This window comes from Heterodontus francisci, chromosome 6 (assembly GCF_036365525.1).
Source record: "Heterodontus francisci isolate sHetFra1 chromosome 6, sHetFra1.hap1, whole genome shotgun sequence".
Lineage (NCBI taxonomy): Eukaryota > Metazoa > Chordata > Chondrichthyes > Heterodontiformes > Heterodontidae > Heterodontus > Heterodontus francisci.
In genome coordinates, this window is record NC_090376.1 from 36,676,902 (window position 1) to 36,700,690 (window position 23,789).

Consider the following 23,789-nt stretch of genomic DNA (forward strand, 5'->3'; position numbering starts at 1 on the left):
TCAGAAGGTTGTTTCAAGCCCCACTCCAGTACTAGAACACACAGATCTAGGCTGATGCTTAAATCTTTCGTCAAGACATTAAGCTGAGAGACCATCTGCTGTTTAGGTAAATGTAAAAGATCTCATGGCATTATTTGAAGAAGAGCAGCGGCGTTCTCTCAGTACCTTGGACAATATTTATTCCTTAACTGGCACTTTTAAAGAATAGATTCACTGGTCATTTATCTTATTGCTGTTCTTATTTGCTGTACACAGATAAACTATGACAATAAGCATACTTCAAGAGTACTTCATTAGCCCTGAGGCCCTATATAAATTCAAGGCAGTCTTATTGGTCTAAAAATGTGAGGTTATCCACTTTGGTGGCAAAAACAGAAAGGCAGATTATCTGAACGGCGATATATTGGGAAAGAGGGAGGTGCAGCGAGACCTGGGTGCCCTTGTGCACCAGTCACTGAAAGTAAACATGCAGATGCAACACGCAGTTAAGAAGGCAAATGGTATGTTGGCCTTCATAGCGAGAGGATTTGCGTACAGGAGCAAGGATGTCTTGCTACAATTATACAAGGCCTTGGTGAGACCACACCTGGAGTATTGTGTGCAGTTTTGGTCTCCTTATCTGAGGAAGGATGCTCTTGCTATGGAGGGAGCCCAGCGAAGGTTCACCGGACTGATTCCTGGGATGGCAGGACTGATGTATGAAGAGAGATTGGTTTGATTAGGCTTGTATTCACTACAGTTTAGAAGAATGAGAGGGATCTCATAGAAACCTACAAAATTCTAACAGGACTGGACAGACTAGATGCAGGAAGGATGTTCCCGATGGCGGAGGAGTCCAGGACCAGGGGTCACAGTCCAAGGATAAGGGGTACGCCATTTAGGACTGAGATGAGGAGAGATTTCTTCATCCAGAGAGTGGTGAACATGTGGAATTCTCAACTACAGAAAGCAGTTGAGACCAAATCATTAAATATATTCAAGAAAGAGTTAGATATAGTTCTTAGGGCTCAAGGGATCAAGGGATACGGGGAGAAAGCGGGAACAGGGTACTGAGTTGGATGATCAGCCATGATCATATTGAATAGCAGTGCAGGCTCGAAGGGCCGAATGACCTACTCCTTCTCCTATTTTTCTATGTCTCTAAAACTGAATCTAAATAATAATATGCCAAGTCAATTGGTCACTTTATATGCAACAGAATACTTGAGCCTCAGCCTGCTTTTTGTATGTGGTCCCCTTGTATCTCCCTATTAATGAAGACAACTTTAATGTGATATCTGATAAAGGAAATTAGAAAAATCTTTTAACATTAGTAGAACAGAAAATTAAACACTAACAAGTAGCATCATAGTAGAGAATGCAGATTCATTCCCCTGTCTGCTGAATTAGTAATCAAAACTGTTTCTTTGTGGGGAAGAGGGAGGAAAATCAGTGGTCAGTCTTCATGACTCTGGTGTATCCCCTAACAATATGTAAACTTGTTTGTTTGAACAAGAATAAATCCTGGGACTAGCTGTGAAGTTTGGTTTTGAATTCAAGAACTATGGATCCTGCAACATGAAAGAATATTTAGAAAATGTATGTACCAATTGCAATTTATAACTGGGAACAGTCAGATCATGGCTATTCACTGATATTTTTGTTGATGGCTTTAACACTATTTTATACAACAAATTATCTGCTCAACATGTGCAGATATGTGGACTAACTTGGTAGAACCTCTGTCCATACTTGCAACCATTGCCACATCAATAAATGTTATATGCAGAAGACAAAATTTTTATCTGGACTCATTACAGAATTTCATACTGAAGCATGTTCATAATATTCCATACAATTTCTTTTCTCAATGAGCTCTTCAACTTTTATAACTAGATTTTTGTTGACTGTACCTGTGGTATTTATCATACTTTTTGGTGTAGCTGCTGCAGGAGAGATTATGTTGGTTGCACTGCCAGTAATAAGACTACTTGTAGTACCAGCGCCACCAACTGTATTGACGGCCAGACTGCCTGGAGGAGGTTTCTTTACTGGTACGACAACGCTCCTAATAAGACAAAAAAATATAATAAATGTATCCTCACATGAGATCAGTGTATGCCTTTGTATTTAACATTAACAAATACCTTTACTAAAATATTAAAACCAATTTTCCGTCCAAGTATGCGTGACATGCTCCTTCTACACTGGCAAATAGCAGATACCTTTTAGGGGAACTAGATAAGCATGAGGGGGAAAGAAATAGGAGGTTATGCTGATATGGGTTCGATGAAGCAAGATAGGAGTCTCATCTGGAGCATATACGCCAACACAGATCAGTTGGGCCGAATGGCCAGATACTGTGTTGTAATATGTAATTTTTGTCACATACTCTATTCCACCACTCAGCACCCCCCCCCCACCCTTCACAGAGAATAACACAGTGAAAATGAGGGCATGTCCAAAAAGCGATGCTAGTCCAAAGCAAATGAAGCAAGGGTAAATGGTGGCATAGTAGCAAAGTCTAGTAATCCAGAGGCTCAAACTAATGCTCTCGAGACACTGGTTCAAATCCCACCACAGCAACTAGTGGAATTTACATTCAATTAACTAATGAAAATCTGGAATTGAGAGTCTCAGTAATGGTGCCATGAACTATCATCAATTGTTGTCAAAACCCATCTGGTTCACTAATGTCCTTCAGGGAAGAAAATCTGCTGTCCTTACCTGATCTGGACGACATGTGACTCCAGATCCACAGCAATGTGGTTGACTCTTAACTGCCCTCTGAAGTGGCCTAGAATGCCACTCAGTTGTCAAGAGCAATTGGGGATGGACAACAAATGCTGGCCTTGCCAGCAATGCCCACATCCCATGAAAGAATAAAAAACACAGCATCTTCATAAAGTGGATTTTTTGGCTTGCTTTGTGCAATTTGTAGCTTTGTTTGAAGCCATAACTTCATAATATTTTAAATTTTTTTAAGTTTCTGGCAGTGCCAATGCCACCTTTCAGTTTCCACTAATTGAAAGCAGGTGATTTTCCCATCAACTCCTTTTAATTGTAATAAACTAACTTCAGTTAGAGGCCAGTGAGTAGTTCATTTGAGCGTGCAGAGGTCTGCATTCTCACATTCTGTACTAATGTGAGCTGAAAGGAGTTACCAGGATGACCAGCTAGGACAATTACTTCTGCAAAGAATTGGCACATTTCCCCAAAGTTTCAAAGTACACCGACAATAAATTTAATCACATCATACATCGTTATAGCACAGTCCCACAATACTAGTCTGCTGCAAGACTAATGCAAAGTTATGGGTGTAGACTAGTCAGTTAGCAGTCTGTTGCCTAGTCACACGACTGAATGACATATAAATATAAATAAATGGTAATTGGTGGTACTGCACATCAATGGACATGTTGCACTATGGAGAATGTGGGCACACATTCTCCTTCATGAGTGACTACATAAAAAGACTCCAGTCTCATCAATCCATCTGAGGAAGTGTCAACAAGACATAGTTCCCTAGAATGAACAAGGTAAAGTTAGAGAGAAACTTCAGTTGACTTTCCTGCATGGAATGCTATAACATTGTCCAGCCATATGGCAGCAGTAAAACCTTCAGAAATCTAGCATTGAGAAATTAAAAATTATCCTACAAAGCCTGACTGAATTATCTTGGCAATTAAAATGTTCTATATATGAATATACAAAAAGACCAGGACCCGTTATCATGCTCGGGAGGAGCTGTGATAAAATAAACAATGAACTGGAGGAATTATGGCAATAAAAAGTCAACTGTTAAACTGAACCACAAGAAAATGGTCACATTTGTACCACAGACAAAATGGGGTAGAGGTCAGGTGACCCTTCCTGTACTGTCAATAAACAAGCCTGTCTGCAAAGACGAAACTCATTAACTGTGTCTGAATTAGCTCCAGGGAAAATCATTCGAATTGAAAGCAGCCCATTATATGTTGATGACTCCTATCTACAGGAATGAACTAACAAAAGTTCTGTAAGAAAGAGACGTGGTTGCAGGGTGACCAAAACTGGTAACTCAATATTCAAAGGTATTCGATGTTCCGGAAAAATAGGCAAAAAGAAAAAGGGGAGGTAGCTTTGTTAATAAAGGAAGGCATAAATGCGGTGGTGAGTAGTGATATAGGTGCAATTGATCATGATGTGGAATCAGTTTGGGTGGAAATAAGGAATAGCAAGGTGAAGAAGTAACGGATGGAGTCATCTATAGGCCCCCGAAGAGTTGCCTCACTGTAGGACAAAGTATAAATTGGGGAATAACAGAGGCGTGTAAGAAGGGCGCTACAATTGTCATGGGTGATTTTAATCTGCATATTGACTGGACAAATCTGATTGGCAGAGGTAACATGGAAGACGAATTTGTAGAGTGAATCAGGGATTAGAGCAATACGTTGCAAAACCTACTCAGGAACAGCTATTTTAGATCTAGTAATGAGGTCGGATTAATAAGAGATATTGTAGTTAAGGATCCTCTAAGGGGCAGGGATCACAACCTGGTAGAATTTCAAATTCAGTTTGAGGGCGAGCAACTCGGGTCTCAAATCAGTGTCCTCAGCATAAACAAGGGCAATTACAGTGGTATGAAGAAAGAGTTGTCTAAAGCCGGCTGGGAAGATCGACAAAGGGGAAGGTCAGTGGATGAGCAGTAGCAGACATTTAAGCAGATATTTCATAACGCTCAGCAAAAATTTATCTCCGTCAAAAAGGACTCAATGAACCACCCATGGTGAACAAAGATGGTCAAGGAGAGTATCCAATCAAAAATTATGGCATACAAAGCGGCGAAAACTAATGGTAGGCCAGAGGATTGGGATTTTGTTAGGAACCAGCAGCGGATGACGAAAAAGCTAATAAAGAGGGAGAAAATTGATTATGAAAGTAAATTGGCAAGAAATATAAAAAGAACAAGAGTTTCTACAGGTATATAAAAAGACAGTAGCTAAAGTGAACATGGGACCCTTGAAGGATGCGACTGGAGAATTGATAACAGGGAACAGGGAAATGGCAGATAATTAAAATCAATATTTTGCATCGATCTTCACGGTGGAGGACACTATAAACATCCCACAGATATCAGATAAGCAAGGAGCTAATGGGAGGAAAGATCTTGCAACAGTCTCTATCACAAGGGACTAAGTATCTGACAAACTAAAGGCAGACAAGTCGCCAGGACCTGATGACCTACATCCAAGAGTTTTAAAGAAAGCGGCTGCAGAGATAGTACAGGCATTGGTCGAAATATTCCAGAAATCACTGGACTCCGGGAGGGTCCCAGCAGATTGGAAAACCGCTAATGTGACGCCCCTGTTCAAGAAGGGAGGGAGACAAAAAGCAGGAAACTATAGGCCAATCGGCCTAACATCTGTCGTTGGGAAAGTGTTAAAGTCCATTATTAAGGAAGAAATAGCAGGACATTTAGAAGTTTAATGCTATCCAACAGAGTCAATATTGTTTTGTGAAAAGGAAATTTGCTAGAGTTCCTTGAGGATACAACAAGCAGAATTGATAAAGGAGAACCGGCAGATGTAGTGTACTTGGACTTCCAGAAGGCATTCGATAAGATGCCACATAAAAGATTATTGCACAAGATAGGAGCTCAGGGTATTGGGGGTAATGTATTAGCATGGATTAAGGATTGGTTAACACACAGAAGACAGAGAGTCAGGATTAATGAGTCTTTTTTAGGTTGGAAAGACGTAACTAGTGGAGTGCCACAAGGATCAGTCCGAGGGCCTCAATTATTTACTATCTATATTAATGACTTGGAGGAGGGGGCAGAGTGTAATATATCCAAATTTGCTGATGATACAAAAATAGGTGGGAGGGAATAGGGAATCTGCAAGGGCATATAGATAGGTTGAGTGAGTGGGCAAAAACTTGGCAGATGGAGGTTAATGTAGGAAAATGTGAGGTCATGCACTTTGGCAGGAAGAATCAAAAGGAAGATTATTTAACTGGAGAGAGACTCCAAAAAAGTGCAGCACAGAGGGTCTGGGTGTTCTTGTGCACAAAAAGTTAGCATGCAGGTGCAGCAAGTAATTAAGGTGGCAAATGGCATTTTGGCCTTTATTGCTAGGAGGTTGGAGTATAAAAATAGGGAAGTCTTGTTACAACTGTACCGGGTGTTGGTGAGGCAGCACCTGGAGTACTATGTACAGTTTTGGTCCCCGTATTTAAGAAAGGATATACTGGCATTGGAGGTAGTTCAAAAGAGATTCACTAGCCTGATTCCTGCGATGAAGGGGTTGACGTATCAAGAACAGATAAACAGGTTAGACCTTTATAGATTAGAGTTCAGAAGAATGAGGGGTGACCTTATTGAAACGTACAAGATTCTGAGGGGGCTTGACAGGGTAGATGTTGAGAAGATGTTTCCACTGGTGGGAGAATCTCGAACTCGGGGACATAGTTACTGAATAAGGGGATGCTCATTAAAAACTGAGATGTAAAAGAATTTCTTCACTCAGAGGGTAGTGAATGTCTGGAATTCTCTACCCCCAGAGAGTTGTGGAGGCTAGATCACTGAAAGTATATAAAGAGGAGGTAGCTAGGTTTTTGAAATATCAGGGAGTTGAGGGCTATGAGGAGCTGGCACGAAAGAGGAGTTGAAGTCTGGGGCAGATCTTATTGAATGGCGGGGCAGGCTTTAGGGGCCGAATGGTCTACTCCTGCTCCTATTTCTTATGTTCTTATGACTCCATAGCCCAAACTAAGATGAAAAGAGTGAAGTTGCACCATTGTATCAGAATGGTCCCCATCCAGATGCCAACAGATAGCAATGTTTCCATATCCTGGACCATTGTGTAGTCACACCAGGTGAGAAGACCCTGTGCCAGCTGACAGAGATTCAAATGTGGTGGAGTTTTATCTTAACAGGTAGCCCTCTGGAAAAAGAGGGGAGATCAAGCAAAGATCACAGAGAGCCAGTTCCAGCCAAAGGCTGTGAGTTCAGCCCAGCTAAGGATGAAGCCTAGCTGCTGATACTATATTTCAACTTGCTGCAGCAGAGAACTTAAAAGGTGAAATTTTAACCACTAAAAATCTACAACACCTCAGTAAGTCCTGGACTACAAACATCCAAGCCTGAACCTTTGAAAAAAAACTTTCCTCCCAAGAAGATTCAACAGGTTTCTGTGAATCGCAAACTTGTACATCACTAGGGACTTTAATTACATCCTGCCCTCTCCCTTCCATCAATCTATTCATAGAATTACAGAATCATTACAGTGCAGAAAGTGTCTGCACTGGCTCTCTGAAAGAGCAACTCCCTCAGTTCCATTCCTCCCTTTCTCCCCATAACCCTGCATATTCTTACTTTTCATATAACTGTCTAATCCCTTTTTGAATGCTTTAATTGAACCTGCCTCCACCACATTCTCAGGCAGCGCATTCCAGACCTTAACCACTCTCTGCATTAAAAAGTTTTTCCTCATGTCACTTTTGCTTCTCTTACCAAATGCTTTAAATCTGTGCCCTCTCACTCCTTTCACGAGTGGAAACAGTTTCTCTCTATCTACTCTGTCTAGATGCCTCATGATTTTGGATACCTTTATCAAACCACCTCTCAGCTTTCTCTTCCCCAAGGAAAACAGTCCTAACTTCTCCAATCTATCTTCATAACTGAAATATTCTTGTGGGTGTGTGAACGCGTGTATGGGTGAGGTTGCAAACAATTTGGATTTTGCTCTTAAAATAAAAATTTAACCTTTTTTTAAAAAAACCTACGAGAAAACTTGGTGTTTGTCTGTTTATTTGACCCTAAAAACACTCAGGGACTGACACAGCATTTTTAACAAAACACTATCTGCGGTCAGTTGGGAGGTGAAAAGTGGAAGCCACCCACACCGCTTACCACCTTTCTGTAATACCATTAATACAAACCCCGTTTGATAGATGGTGCAGTCTCATGGTATTGGAGTGGGGCTTGAAACCACTACCATCTGCTTCAGCGTCAAGTACAATACTACTGAGCCAATGCTTTCTTACACGAACAAATCCATCTTATCCCCAAAGAACTAGATGTTTCCAATATCTACCACCATTAAAGCCATGATGACAACTTCATACAAAATATTTTAAGCTGAGAAAATAATTTGCTTTCATTGACATTATGTATAATATAATTGGGGAAGGTATTTTCAAGTCACTGGTTTAAGATTTAATCAAATTACTTCTTGGTTAATCCTATCTTCAAATTAGCAAACAAATGAAGCTGAGTACAACAATTTAATGTTTGTCTCTGTTGTCAAAGTTGAATTTCCAGCAGGTTGAAATCAGTGTTTTTTTTAATCAATGATAGTCTTAACAGTCTGAAACCAGGCTGGGTTCCATAAATATATGGACTTTTAGTTAGTAAATAGATAGAGTGGTTATGTACCATCTCAAGTATATCAAGCCACTGTAAGATGGCTGCCTTGTTACTTCTGAGAGGCCCAGCACATTCCATTCCCATCAAAACAGATGCATGGGAGAAGCCCGTTACATCAAACAATAATGATTCTAATGAGGAGGGTGATTTTAATTGATGTCTCATTGAGCTAAACCCTCTACCTCACAGACATAAGCTAGGTGACAAGGAAGTTTTTTTTTCTCTCTCTGTCACACAGCTATGTCCTATCAGGTGTCAACAAAAGTGAACACACATTTATGAAGTTAGTAAGCTTATTTTTCCATAACTGAAATCCATACAAAAATTAAATGTTTGCATTAGGAAAACTTTGCACTGTTCATTCATGTATTTTATGTAAAATAAACTAGTTATTGGTTTGAAGTTGCTGCTCAGGTCAATTGAGAGCTTTTCAGTATGCCTTCTGTAAAGGGAGGATGTACACGAGAAAGCAAATGCAACATTGCAGTACCTGGTATACAAGACATTTTTGATTGGTGCAGCAGTTTTTCTGTAGACTGGAAACAATTATCTTTCAAAAGAAAGTGCAACATAGAAAGTGCAACATAAAATGTGCATATGTGGCACCAAGTGTGCTTATGTTTTAAAGGACTTGAATCTACAGAAAATCATGCAACTTGAGTGAGCTGTAAGTCTTAGCTACAGTGAGATAATAATGGTTCTATGTAATCCTTATGTATTATGTATGGAGCATTATGAAATGACTGTTTTCTCATCCAAATGCTGCCTGCCGAATAGCCCTGACAATGTCAGTTGCATAGAATGCAATTGTGAATGAAAACAAAGGTTTGCAAGGTTGAGAAATACTTCAATGAATAAAATGAAAATGGTGTCATAAATATATTGCTGATTTGCTGTCCAAGCATGATTGTGCCTGATCCAGAAGCAATTTAATTGTATGTAGCTTACTCACTTATCATGGCAAATGGATCCTCAGCCTTATCCTTCCCATTACCCCTCACTTCAAAAATCAGTACTGCTGAATTACATCAAATGGAGAGGAAAATAAAGTGAAAATACAAGTTGGAAACATTCAGATTTTAGGGATTTTCTTTCTAGATTAAATTATTTGCTGTTAGAAGTGAGAATTTTCATGAGTCATATGTTAAGAAATCAAAATAGATGCCAGATACTTACTGTCAACACTCAAGCCATCCCCACAGAGTAATTTTTAACTTGATAGTTGGAATTAAAAATTAACATAGAGATGTCTGGCTAGTAGTGATTATCTGCAATTTCTCTTGCTTAAATGCCATCACTTTGCCGTGGTCAGTTGTTCTACTTAGGCAGTATGTGTCTTTGTTTCAATTTCCTTTTAAAATGGTCTTGCAGCAGTAGTCCTGCTGTCCTGGCCATAATCCTGAACATTATCTGCAGTAACCTGGACAACTAGCTTTTATCTATTGTAGCAGGGATAGGATTAGTTTATATTGGGTTTACCTCAACCAACAGCTTTACAGAACCATAAACTGGGAGCAGAAGTGAGGAGTCACTATTACTCTTTGGCACTCAGCCCACGTTTCAATTAAACTCTTAGTCTTGTGAGATAAAGAGTAGTAGCACAGTTGATGGTTTTGTTGCTCTACTGTTACCATCAAACATCAGTAACATTAATCTCATTCCCAATGTCATGAAAATTCTTCCCCGTGTGTCGTGGCATTTAGGATAAGATGGATAAGATCTTGGTTGTGCACCTCTTGCTGGTGGAACTATCAATCCCCAGATTCTAGAATGGTCCCATGGGCTGGAAGGTGGCAAATGTAACCCCACCATTCAAAAAAGGGAGAGAGAAAACGGAACTAGAGGCCAACATTTGTAGTCGGCAAAATGCTAGAATCTATTAGGGGCGTGGTAATACGGCATTTAGAAATGCAGGGCTGGATTACGTGGAAGAGGCGAAACTCCTGACGCTGGGCTGAAAAGGCAGAGGGAAACACACTTCGGCCTTTTCGCGCCTGCCCCTGCCCCCGAGCGATCTTCCGGTGTTTTAAAGCTAAAGTTTCCCATGCCAACATCCCCGTCCCTTAAAGACAAAGGCCCAGCAGCTCAGCAGTATTGGTAGTGCCACCGGGAGTGGTGGGCACTGCCAGTACTGCAGAGGCCTTGAACCCAGGCCCAGCACTGAATCCCCAGACCTCAGGTAAGTGAGGCAAGGTTGCTGGGGCCAGACCGGAAGGCCCCAGTGAGGGGGTTTGGTGGGATGGTTGTAAAGCCCAGGGGGAGGGGGGTCCTGCGAGGCGCATCATTTCCCAGCTGGGGCCCATCTGTGGGCCATATGTTGCCCATGAAGGAGGGAGTCCCCTTCCCCCAAGATCTCAGGGAGGGTATCTCGTTTTACAAGGCATGGCAGAGGCACCCCACCAACCACACCCCCACCCCCAACCCCGCCACTGGCTAGAACCCAGCAGCAGCAGGAAGAGGCCCTTAAGTGGCCCTTAATAGGACACTTAAGGGCCTCAATTCACCTCTGGGCAGGAAAGCCGTCGTCGGCCTACCCCGTCCCCAGAAAGATCGCTTGGTGACGGGGCGGCGACAGCCCCCTGTCGCAATTCTACAGGCCTCCTCACCTCCAGGGGTCCATAAAATCCAGCCCACAGAGACAGCACAATTTTATGAAAAGATAATTGTGTTTATTGATCTACTAGAGATATTCTTGAGGATGTAACTAGCTGGGTAGATAAAAAACTAGTAGATGTAGTATATTTGGATTTTCAAAAGACATTCAATAAGATGGCATACAAGAGATTGTTACACATGATTAGGGCTTATGGCATTGAGGGTAATATATTAGTATGGATTAATTAAACAGAAAAGAACGAGTAGGAATAAACAGGTCATTCTTGGGTTGGCAGGTTATAACCATTTGGGTGCTGCAATGATCAGTGCTATTTACAATCTACATCACGTTGTTTTTCCACCCAGAGGGCGTTGGGGATCTGAAACTCACCGTCTGAAAGAGTGGTAGAGGCAGAAACCCTCATCACATTTAAAATGTACTTGGATATGCAATTGAAGTGCCATAACCTACAAGGCTATGGACCAAAAACTGGAAAGTGGGATTAGGCTGGATAGCTCGTTTTCAGCTCGCAGACATGATGTGTCGAATGGCCTTTTACATTTTTTAAAATGTTTTTATTTATATTTTCTATGTTTTGAATAACTTAGCTGAAGGAACTGGGTTCAACATATCCAAGTTTGCAGATGATACAAAGTTAGGTGGGAAATTAAGCTGTGAGGAGGCTGTAAAGGGGTATAGACAGTTTAAGTGAGTGGGCAAGATGGTGGCAGATGGACTATAGTATGAGGAAATGTGAAATTATCCACTTAGGTAGGAAGAATAGAAAAACAGAATTTTTTTTAATAAGGTGAGACATTAGTAAACTGGTATTCAGAGAGATTTGAGGGTCCTTGTCGACAAAAATCACAAAAAGTTAACATGCAGGTACAGCAAAGCAATTAGGAATGCAAATAGTATATTAGCCGTTATTCCAAGGGGGTTAGCGTATAAGAGTAAGGAAGTCTTACTGCAATTATACAGGGGGCTTTCGTGAGCTCACAACTGGAGTACTGTGTATAGTTTTGGTCCTCTTGCCTTAGGGGGGGATTCAACAAAGGTCAATTAGATTGATTTCTGAGATGAGAGGGTTCTCCTATGAGGAGAGATTGTGTAGACTTGGTCTATATTCTCTGAAGTTTAGAAGAATGAGAGGTGACCCCACTGAAACAGAGTAGAAGCTAAGTAGCTGTTTTCCCTGGCTGGCAAGTCTAGAACAAGGGCTCATGCTCTCAGGATAAGTGGTCAGCCATTTAGGACAGAGATGACGAGAAAATTCTTCACTCAGAGGCTGTGAATCTTGGGAATTCTCCATCCCAGAGGGATGAGAATTCTTAGTCATTCACTATATTCAAAATTGAGATCAACAGTTTTCTGCATTCTAATGGAATAAGGAGATACAGGGATAGGGCAGGAAAGTGGAGCTGAAGTAGATCAACCATGATCTTATTGAATGGCAGTGCAGGTTCGAGAGGCTATATAGTCTACCCCTGCTCCTAATTCTTAAGTCCTTATCAAGGATCACACCTACCTACTGTGCTGAGTGAATATGGATAACCTATGTGAGTAATAAAGAGCATAAAAATATTTGGGATCGTGGAAAGGACTGAAAAGGATGGGCAAATATGTGCTCTCATGCATGTGGTTTTTTAAAGAAACTTAATAATTTACAAAAGCATTCATCTGGTGTGCCTTACAATGACTGGAAGTTAACGTGACCTGGTGGGGTCAGAGGACCAGAAATAGAAGCAGGTGGCGAAGGCCCTCCTGCTCCGACCTCCACTCCTGCTACAATCGCTGCAGATGGGGTTGATTACACATAAGCGCGCGGGGGTGGACCGTGACCCCGAAGGCGGCGCTGGGAGCCTGTTTAAAGGGCCACCAGCATTCAATATGGTTCTCAGACTAGGCGCGTCATTAATGTTCAGTTCTGTGCATGATCATTAAAGACCTTTGAGCTCCAATCAGCACTGCCAACTGCTCTCCAGCCTACTTGGACCACCGCTGCATTGGAAAACCTGCACCCATCTTCAGCCTGAGATCACCCTCCAGTCCACTCAGACCACCCCCTCATCTGCCAGTGACCAAATGGGTCCCCACTGGACCCACAGCATCTCACCAGAAGACCTTGAAGCCTGTGTAATCATTTGTGGCCAAGGCAGAGGCAATAACCTGGCTGGTGCCATGATTCAGCAATGACTTCCTGCATGTCCTCCTCCAGGCTACTGGGGCAAGGCGGGAGGTCCGCTTCTCTCAAAACCAAAGGAGGAGACCTCCCCAGCAAACTAGGATAGAGATAGCAGAGGAGGTAAGCAGCCATGGGGTCATTTGGAGAACCTGGATCCAGTGCCACAAGCGGGTCAACGACCTTCTCCACTCTGCCAGGGTGAGTGTCCTTTGGGTTGCTCTTGCATCTGAGGCAAATGGGTGGGTGTGCGGGTGCAGATGTTGGGACGTGGGAGCCCACGACATTGGAGCTGCATCCCTGTCGGGGGCATGTGTCTGGCACAGCTAAAATGCACAAGGGTATAACTGTATCACTTGCACGACACTGGCCCCAGAGACTGCAGCAAGTGCACGGAGTGGGTAATCTCTCTCGTCCGAGCATCGAAACAATTCTCTCATCTCCACAGGGGAAAACGGCCCAGAATGTCAGAGAAAGGACACAGAATGTTGTCGGTGTCCCCCTGATGGCCATCTTGACGCCAATGGAGGAAGAGGTGCTGCAGTTGGCTGGTGACCAGTGAGGCCAGAGCACCTATTGAGGAGGGCGAGTCCCTCTGGTAATGGGCATAGGAGAGAGCAATAGATGAGCATTAGGGATGGTCGCGCGCTCCAAGTTACAGACATGTGACCAAACTGCAGCCAACTCTCTGCTTCTGGCTGGAGTGTTGCATAGGCCTGATATATCTGTTTTCTCCTGCAGTTGAATGCCCATAACCACCAGGCAACATCTCCAAGGGACATTAGTCCACCTATGAGCAGAAGGAGGGGACCTCAGAGGGTGCAGCATCACATCCTTGCCCCGCACCCTCCACCAGCTCAGATACTGTCACCTCAATGGGCAAATGTGCAGTTAGAGATTCAGGACCATGACCTGGTACCAGCACAGCACAAGTACCAGACCAGCTGTCACAGGCTGACAGCAGAGGACTGCTGGAGATCAGGCTCGTGCTGAGGCCCAGGCTGACAAGGAGCCTCTGGAGTCATCCGCAAGGCAGCAGCTGCTGGAAGTGTACTGTGAGGTGTGTGAAGATCTGGCGGAGATTCTAGAGGGTAGCATACCCTGGCTCGGAGGAATCCATCCAGGCCATGAGCGCTGCCTTTTCCCTTTCACCTGCGCAAGTAGCCTCCTCCATTGAGAGATTGGTAACTCTGCTGGAGAGCCACATCCAGCATGTCAGACAGTGGATTCCAGAGATACATGCCTTGTCGCTGAGCGTGGCAGTGAGAGGGGAACAAAGCACCTGGAGTTTCCACCAGGTTCTCAGGTAAGCAAGGAGGCATAAGTGTGCCTTGCGACGGTGGAGAAGCAACAGCAGTCTGCATCTGGGGACTCCTCTCAGCGCTCTTGATGTTGACCGTGGCTCCTCAGCCCCTCTGCCAGTGACACCAGTGCCTCAAGTTGCTGGGGCAACAGAGGAAGCTCCTGTGACTGTTCAGGAGCCTCTCATATGCCAGGGCCCTCCCGGCCACAAACAGCCAGAGGACAGCCTCCAAGGTCATCCCAGGCCACGGAACAGCTTGGTCAGCAGCCTGCCTCCACCGCAGCTGGCAACGAAGGGGAAGCATCATGTAGGAGCACTCAAAAAAGATTTAAGAAATCTCTGTAACTGCACTTGGGCTTCATGAGTGAGTGTTCAATTTTTTTGGCATGTTGAATGGTGCATTAGGGTTTTATTAAATGCCAGTTTTTTCTTATGACAGTCTCAATGCAGTGATGGCAGCCACTGCAATATGCATGTGAAAGATGCTGGTTCAGGGGTTGGCTGGGGTTGACCACAGTGTGTGTGTGGTGATCAGATGGATCATTGCCAAAATGCTATGCACTGATGAGCAAGTGGTTATGGGCTCCCAGCAGATGTGAGTGGCTGCAGTGGATCTTTGGTGAACTAGATGGCTGATGTGCTGCAGTTCAAGAGAAACGCCTTAATACAAGAGCTTTCCAAGCCTCCCTGGCACCTAAATCTCGAGACCCTCAAAGTGGTCCCGCAGGCTGGTTAGGATGCTACGGCTCCTCTTCAGCACCATCCTCATCTGAGAGCACTTGGCACTACCAGTAGCCAGGTTACCCCCCCCCCCCCCACCCCATCTGCAGCACAAGGTTGTGCAAGGCACAGCAGACAACCACAATCCAGGAGACCCTTCCTTGCTGGTGCACACTGAAGGGCATCATCCGAGCAAAACAGGCACTTAAATCTCATTTTAAGCAGACCAATGGTCGGCTCAGTGGTCGCTCTGGTCATCGCATGGCTCGCATTCCAGTACTCCTCTGCCTCGGATCGTGGGTGTTCCTCACTGGTGTCACCAGCCATCTCTTCAGCGGGTAACCCTTCGCCAAGTAGGTACATTGGGAGGGTGGGAGGTGGTAAAAAGCTGTGGCACCAGGGAGTGCCAGAGAATGTAAGCGTCGTGACTGCTCTCAGGATAACGAGCACACACCTACAATATCCACTGGTGGTGGTCACAGATGAGTTGGACTTTGAGGGAGTGACATCCCTTCCGGTTGATGAAGGCCCCTGGCTGGCCTGCGGGAGTCTTGATGGCCACATGAATGCGCTCAACGATTCCTTGGACTGGGGGAATCCAGCCATGGTGCTAAAGCGCCTGGCTGTCTCAGCCCGATTGCCTGTATCAGGTGTAAACTTGATCTATTGGTTGGCCTTCCTGATGAGGGCATGAGTCACAACCTTGATGAAATGATGTGTGACTGATTTGGGAGATGCCGCACATCTCCAGTGACACTCTGGAATGAGCCTGAAATGTAGAAATTCAGGATGACTGTAACCTTGAGGCGCACTGGCATCAGATGAACACCCATGCAGTTAGAGCTGACCTCTGCCGCCATCATGTAGCACAGAGCTGTCACAGTCTCTCAGGACAGGCGCAAGCGTCGGAGACACTCGCACTCTGACATCTGGAGGAAGGTCATCAATGCCGGTACACCCTGTCTTCTGGGTAGCCGTGTCTCCTCGCACATCTTCGTCCCTGGTCCACTCTGGGGCCTACTGCCCCTTCCCCATCACGAGGCTGCACTTGCAGGTGGCCAGTTATCCTTGGCCACCTGCCCGCTGCTCCCTCCTTCTCCATATCTCCTCCTCACTGGAGGAGTCACCTCAGGAATGGGCAATGCCCATGCCTGTGCTGAATATATAACGGGTGGGGGACACACCTTTCCAGTGGTTGCTGAGAGGACACACAATCCCAACTCCCTCTTAGAAATTTCTTCCAAGATTGTCCTGCCAGGAGTGGGTTAAATTGAGCCAACAATTTCTGCCCTTCTCCCTTCACTCTCCTTTAATTTGAACCCTCTACTTCACTAGCCCAAGTCCTTCAAACCCCTTCATCTGCTGCCCCAATGCCACTTATTTAAAGCTGCTGAAACTCCTGTAAAATACTGCAGGGCGGGAGTATGCCATTTGGCCCCTCGAGCCTGCTCTACCACTCAATAAGATCATGGCTAATCTGATCATGGCGTTAACTCCACATTCCTGCCTGCCCCCCATAACCTTCAACTCCCTTATAGATCAAAAATCTGTCTAGCTCAGCGTCCAATGCTCTCTGGGATACAGAATTCCAAAATTTTACGACCCTCTGAACACCAATATCTAACAGTTTCTTACCATTTAAAAATATTTAGTCTTTCTATTCTTCCTACTAATGGGAAAAATCTCACATTTATCCACATTATATTTCATCTTCAACCTTCTTGCCCACTAACTTAACCTATCTATATTCCTTTGCATACTCTTTGTGTCCTCCTCACAGTTTACTTTCAAACCTGGCTTTGTATCATCAGCAAACTTTACTCTACATTACACTTGGAATGATGGAAAAGGCCTCAGGATAACTGCCATTTTCACTACATTGTGCATGGTAGTGAAGGAAATTAATATCAGAAAAAAAAAGAGATTTTACTTTCGGAATATATACCAAGTGTATTTAGCTTTACACTCCCAAATCATGAATAATTCAGGAATCTATTAATTTGCAAATCTTACAATCCTGATACAAACTGGAATGCGGCTGGAATGAGATGTACAAAGAATATCATGTTAGCAGCACAATATGCAGAAAGATTCCCTGAATGATACTAAACTTAAAATGGTGGTTCTACAACCTAATATAGGGGGAAAGATCCATGTCTTTGGTTCAATTTATTCCAAACATATAGCAATTACTCCATCCAAATGAGACTGTGAACTATGTAAGAGATTTCCTTTCAAATTATTAGAGTCTCTGCTTTGGAGTCTGGGAGTTTTATTATTGAAATGTTTCTTTAACCTATTTGCCTCTATTTCAACACAGTAGCACATGCATCATAATTTACTTTAGCAATTTGTGCAACTTTACATTTTTAATCCAGCAAATGAACAATTTTCAACTAACTGCATATATTTATTTAAAACTAAAGATAAACTAAAATCATCTAGAAAGTGATCTAACAAATAAAAAAGAGCAGACTGTATATTTGTAACCAAATTAAAGCATGGTTAAAAGGCACACAAATTTACAATAGTGTGTTTTCTAAAGAGTTTTTTTTTTAATTATTAGAAGCACCACCATGGGAATTTGGACCTCCATTGACTAGAAATCTGTTTAGACTGTTCATAATATAATTACATCTTCCTAAAGACAGATGAGGCAGTAGGAACCTAATATATTTAAAACTAATTGAAAAATTCAGTTGACCAGAAGCACAAGAGAGTGAGGTCTCTTAAAGGCCGATCAAAGCTTCAGACTCTGAAGTGAAATTTTTGATGTTGTCACTCTCAATTGCCTGAATGCCTGATAGACAAACAGATCCTTCTGTCTTCCTGGCAGTTCGTTTCACTGGCAGGTGGCAAACAATTAGACACACCAATTTGTGCCTCGTGATGACATTAAACCATGAAACAAAGTTGTATGTGGAGCTCAGTGATTTGTGTGAAAGCATTTCAAAAATAATACACTTTGCAGTGGCAACTCATTTCAGGCTGCCACCTCCCATTATGGCTTTGAGCTGTGAAGACGACAGGCTTGGGCTATGAGATGCTGCTGTTCAATCTGCCTCTGAAACCCCTGGAGACCTCTCCCCCTCTCACCAATATCACCTCATCACTCACATTCATAAATACTATGGTGGGTGAATAAATTAAAACAACATCGAGGCTCTTCACCTGTCAAAGGAATGAAACTGCATTGGAAGAATAGCCTGCGCTTCTCTTTTCACAGTAGGATCAGGGTAAGATACAGGTTCAGCCCCAGATTCTGTACCCTCCATAGGTGCTGCAACAAGGCTTTTCAGAATCTCCTTCACATTCATGCCTTTTCCTTGGCTGACACTCGTTACAGATGAGGCTGGTTTTAGCACTTCAATTGGGCTCTCAGCTAAACTTTCTTGGGATTTCTTTACTTCAGAGGACAAGGAAGACAAAAGTTCACTCATTGCATCTGGCATAGTGCCTGTTTCCAAATCAGAGCCATTCATGAGAACAGTTATTTGCTCCTCTCCAATGCCTGAATCAGTATGTGGAATCGAGCTTTCAACTTGTATATCTTCAATTGGTGTTAGAATTTCTTTTTCTTTGTTGCTCTCAGGGAAAGTAACAGGATGCTCTGCAATTAAATAAATAAATAAATGATTAAACTCTGTTCTCAACATTCAACAAGATCTTTTTTATTATTAAAACATGGTATTCAAAGAAAAAGTAGATTTATCTAAAATACCAACAGTTTTGATACTCCAATGTGAACTAACTACCAATAACTCACACAAAATGTAGTCAACTTATATAAATAAATGATATCTTTTTCAGATATGGTTTTCAACTTGAAATTGTTGAACAAAATGTGTAAAACAGAATTTTCCTTTAGTACTATAGGTAGGTGAACTTTAACAATTAAAATTTATTCAAACAACATTAAAATAATTCCCTTGTCACAATTTTAATATCAGGCACAGACGTGTAATTCTTGAGTTCGAGGTATAATAAAAGCAATGCATTTTTTAAAACTCCTGCTGGGATGAGATTGCATATGGATGATGGGAAAACAGTGTCCTCCTTTAATCAGACACTACAGGCAAAATTATTTTTTCAAAGTATTACTGTATTATGATTTAAGTGCTAATATTTGAGCTGGTATCACAGTGATCAGATATTTTGATTGAAGTTCTTTAGCATATCGTGGCAATCGATGCAGGTTTACCATTAATACACATATCATGTAGAAATACTGCAGCAAAGTAGTTTCTAACATGGCATTGTAACATGGTATCTATACTATTGTAAGTTATTTGTGTTATTTTTAAAACACAGCATTTTATTAACATAAGATCAAATTGGATTTTGAAAAAAAAAAATCATTTATTTGGTTCCATCTTTCTGGAAAATTGTTTGCATCCACAGACTTAAAAGTCCAGGATGTCTACTGCTAAAATAAAACCCACTTTGTATCGAGAATGCGGATGCACGAATATGTTAACACTGAAAATCGGCAGATAATTCGCAAATGACGTACAGTTAACCTGATACGTGGATGCATTTAACACATTTCAACGTTGGCCATGATACATTTGCATTACACATTTCATGATGCATTTATAGTAACCATTTAAGATATAATTTTAGCACTAAGCTATGTTTATCATGTGTTGAGGTACCTTTCCTATCTTCACAGTTTTATTACAAATGGTATAATATCAACAGTAAATAATTTGGACCACAGATCCTTAAATAATATCTTTAAAAGACATTAGAAAGAGGAATGGAGGAGGCTTTTATTTGAAAGCTGCAGTGTTATTTAATTTTAAAATATATTTTAAACTGTAAACGGTCTATCCTGTGAAGCACTTTTTTATCCATTTATCATCTCCCATTAAAAAAAAACTGTAAAGATCAAAAGCACTCCAATAGGGAAAGAAATGCAGGCAGAAACTGTAAATAATTGTAAACACAAAATGGGTGTGAATTTGATTCAATGTGAAACTCCTTTTAAAAATTTGTTTTAGAGTATTCAATGTTTATTCTACACGAACTAAAAGATTGTCCATTTGGTAAACCTTCGGGCTATATATAAAATGCATGTTTTTTTAAAATAAAGATAGGTATATGAACACAATCATTACACTCTTGTCCTTCTGGTTCTTAAATATAATTTTTAATTCTTAAAATTGTGGACTGCTGTAATTTAGCAGTTTGTAATCTTAAACTATTAAAAGATGAATAAAATTTAAATTATATGAAATCTTAAATGAGAGTCAGTTTACGTTCTCTTAAAATTAATCCTGAAAAGGTTGATGACATAGACTTTAAAATACCAACAACTTGCATGTATATGTTGCTTTTAAAAGTAGAAAAATGTTCCATGGCATAACCACAAAAAACACAACATTAGGGAGTTAAAGAACTAAATTTCTCACACAACTGATTCCCAACTTCTACCAGAATGTCAGAGTAAGCTCCAAAGAATGCTTCACAATAGATCTGTTAAACATTGATTTCAATTTCACCTAAAGTGCAGTAGCATTTAGAGGAACAAGACATAAGCTATAAGGCCTGAATGTCACAATTTAATTCCCTATTTTTAAAAGATGGCTAATTATAAAATTTGATTTTACAGAACAGCTCTTGCAACTTTCTAAGCCCAAATTTTAATAACGTTATTTAAAATTTTAACAGTATAATTTTTTCTAGGTTTATTTTTCACTGTTTACTTTTCTTTAGAATTTTATGAAAAGGCAGAGATAAGTCTATTTTATTTTGATCTCACTGCACAAATTTGTGCCCCTACCACTTCTTAGTTGCACACAAAAGCGCCAGCATGTTGTGCAACTTTTCCATTTCAATAACAATTTTAATGCCTTCTAGCTTTCACAAACAGATATTTGACAAATAACAGTATTGGATAATATTTAGCAAATTTTCTTTAGAAAATAGAATCTGTGGAATACTATTTTTATGCCCTTATCTCTCAACATAACGGCTGGAGTTTTATCTGGGGTGACAGGCCTCTCGACCTCCGGCAGAAATGCCAGCAAGAACCCAGTGTCGCCACTTCTGTGGTAGGTCCGTTGAATCATGTGCCAATTAAGTACTTAACTGGACAGCGGCAAGCCATCTACGGGATCGAGGACCCCTGCGACGGAAGTCTTGTCCTCTGAGAGCTACCGGCCAATTAGAGGCCGGCAGCTCTTTAACTGGGCAACGCCACCGCTTTTGCGGTGGCTGCTGCTGGTGGAGTACCCACCCGATGCCCAGGAACGATGCTGGACCCAGGCCACAACTAGGTAAAGGCAGGAGGAGTCTCGCGGGGTGGGGGCTGCGGGGAAGGGGAATTTAGGGAGACGCCACAGCAAAGGCGGGGCAGGTTGCTCTCAGCAGGCCACCCCCACCACCCCCCCACTCCCAATGCCAGGTCCCTCGTTCAGGCAATAAGTGGCTTTTAATGAGGGACTTCCCACCCACACCCCGGAGCTGGCAAGCAACCTGCACGTTTTGTTTTTGCCGGGGTACCCGTGCAGTGACAGGCCCGCCTACTGCTCAGCTAATTGCAGCAGCAGCGGGATGAGAGCCTTAATTGGGCATTATTTCCCACTTAAGGGTTTCAATTGGTGGCAGGACGGGAAAGACATTCACAGGCTTAATTTCGGCAAGGCGGAAAGGTGGCGAGTTCCTCCCCGCCACCATCCGACCCAATTATATGCTCTCCCTGCCTCCAAACCTGCCACGGGGAACAGCATATAATTCTCCCCAACGTTGTTTCTTAAAACCTCATGATTAGGATTAAATAAGTACACCAATTTTCTAAAAAAAATTTGAATATTACATATTTCAAAAATCAAATGTAAATGTTGATGTGCCTTTTTTTCTGGCCTGGCTCAATTTTTTCCTCTTTTCTGAAAGGAGTGGTACTTGCTTGGGTACAGTTCTATGGTCATTTGATTCTTCCGCAGGTGTGAGTTTAGACCGTCAGCAGGCCATGAGGGCACCACAGCATTTTTGGATTCTATCCTCATCTCATAGCCAAATGGCTAGCATAAAGATCAAATCACAATTAGGTCAACCCTAGTCCGTGTGGCTTACTACTATACCATTCTGTAGCCAGTTGATGCCACTGAGCCAGTTGATGCACCATATCGAATATCATTCGGATGAGGATTTAGTTGAAAACAATATAACAGATTTATAACAGACTGCAAAACTACCGAAAAATTGATTGCTACAACTGGCTTATGATTAGAGATGTACAAATATTCAAGAGTCAGGCCTAGTATATTGTTTTGTAATACAGATAATGTAATGCCACCTGTGTTTTCAATATCAGTTAGAAGAATCTGGTATTTTGAAGCAAAACAAACAGTTTAGTGGAAAAATATAATATTTTAAGAAACTGAAGTCCAGTGTTGGACAAATCCACAATTTTGTAACCAATGTTTAGGTTTTACAAATAAGAAATTGAAACTCTCAATTACATTTGTACTCTATCATGAGTTACTCTTAGTTATTGTACTACGTTGCCTCATACTATTTGAAGCACTTGTTTAGACTTTAATGTGAAGTGTTGTGACACTTCCAAAGCTATTATGCTATTTTGAAGTATGATGAGGCCAAAAGAAAATATTTAAATTAGCTTGAGCTAGTGATTTTTTGCAAAACAAAATGTAGTTTGATGGCTTTGGGACTCTGATATAAAGTTTTAAACATTTTGTTTTATACTTCATGCTTTATACTGAATGCAACTATCAAACAAAACCTTTCCATTTAAAATTAGAAATTCACATTTTCATCAAATTTCACTAACAGAGAAAAGCTCTGGTTCCCTGGTTCTTAAAAATGCAGTTTAATTCAAATTTTCACTGAGACTTAGCAAAGTGGCACACAGATACATGACGAACATTAAAAGATGGCAGTATAAAGTTTTCATCTGAGGTACTGCTATTTATGTTCTTAATGAATGAAACAAACTCCTTCCCTTCCTTTTTTACTAAAATGGAACCAAAACAGTTTCCCTTTAACAATTTTCTACTGAAGGTGTTGACTCTTGATGGGTGATAGGCACGCTTTGATACATTGTTCAAGTTGTTGCTCGTCAGGCTGGATTTCGGAACATGGCGGCCATCCCCCAAGGGACCCGCGCCAATGCAATTACGCGGTGGGTGGCCATTTTACATATTCATGGCAGCCGCACCCCCCAATTACACGGTGGGCTGGCCTTGGCGTCGCCATTCATGGCGTCACCTGTTGGAGGAGCAGGAGCCATTTTTAAAAGGCTGCTAGCCCTGCAAACAGTACACCATAACGCAGAGTTCACCCCTTCCCCCTCCCACCTATCAGAGGACAGAGATCACCCCCAACCGGTCACAGTGCAGAGATCACCCCTTCCCCCCCACCCAGAGTGCAAAGTTTACCCTTTTCTCCTCCCACCCATCAGAGTGCACATTTCACCCCTTCCCCACCTCGGCGGCACCAGCTTTTCCTCTGGGAAAAGTAAAGGCGCACGAGTGCCGCTCGTCACGCTGAGGTTCAGGAACTGAAGGCAAGATCGCTCGGTTTATATTTTAATTCATGCAAATATGTTATTTAAATATGCTAAGTTGGGTCCTAT

General features: G+C 42.1%; 1 protein-coding gene across 6 annotated transcripts in view; it reads right to left on the reverse strand.

The window, feature by feature from the left end:
- The window catches only part of nbeaa (neurobeachin a), a 988,762-nt gene that overhangs the window by 600,477 nt on the left and 364,496 nt on the right, over positions 1-23,789 (reverse strand). For 5 of the 6 annotated variants that reach the window (XM_068033481.1, XM_068033479.1, XM_068033477.1 and 2 more), the window contains 2 exons: positions 18,362-18,800; positions 1,893-2,047 (listed from right to left, as the gene is read on the reverse strand). In XM_068033481.1, the coding sequence (XP_067889582.1) occupies positions 1,893-2,047; positions 18,362-18,800 (594 nt within the window). The remainder of the gene's footprint in view (positions 1-1,892; positions 2,048-18,361; positions 18,801-23,789) is intronic. The other variant, XM_068033480.1, reaches the window with a different exon arrangement.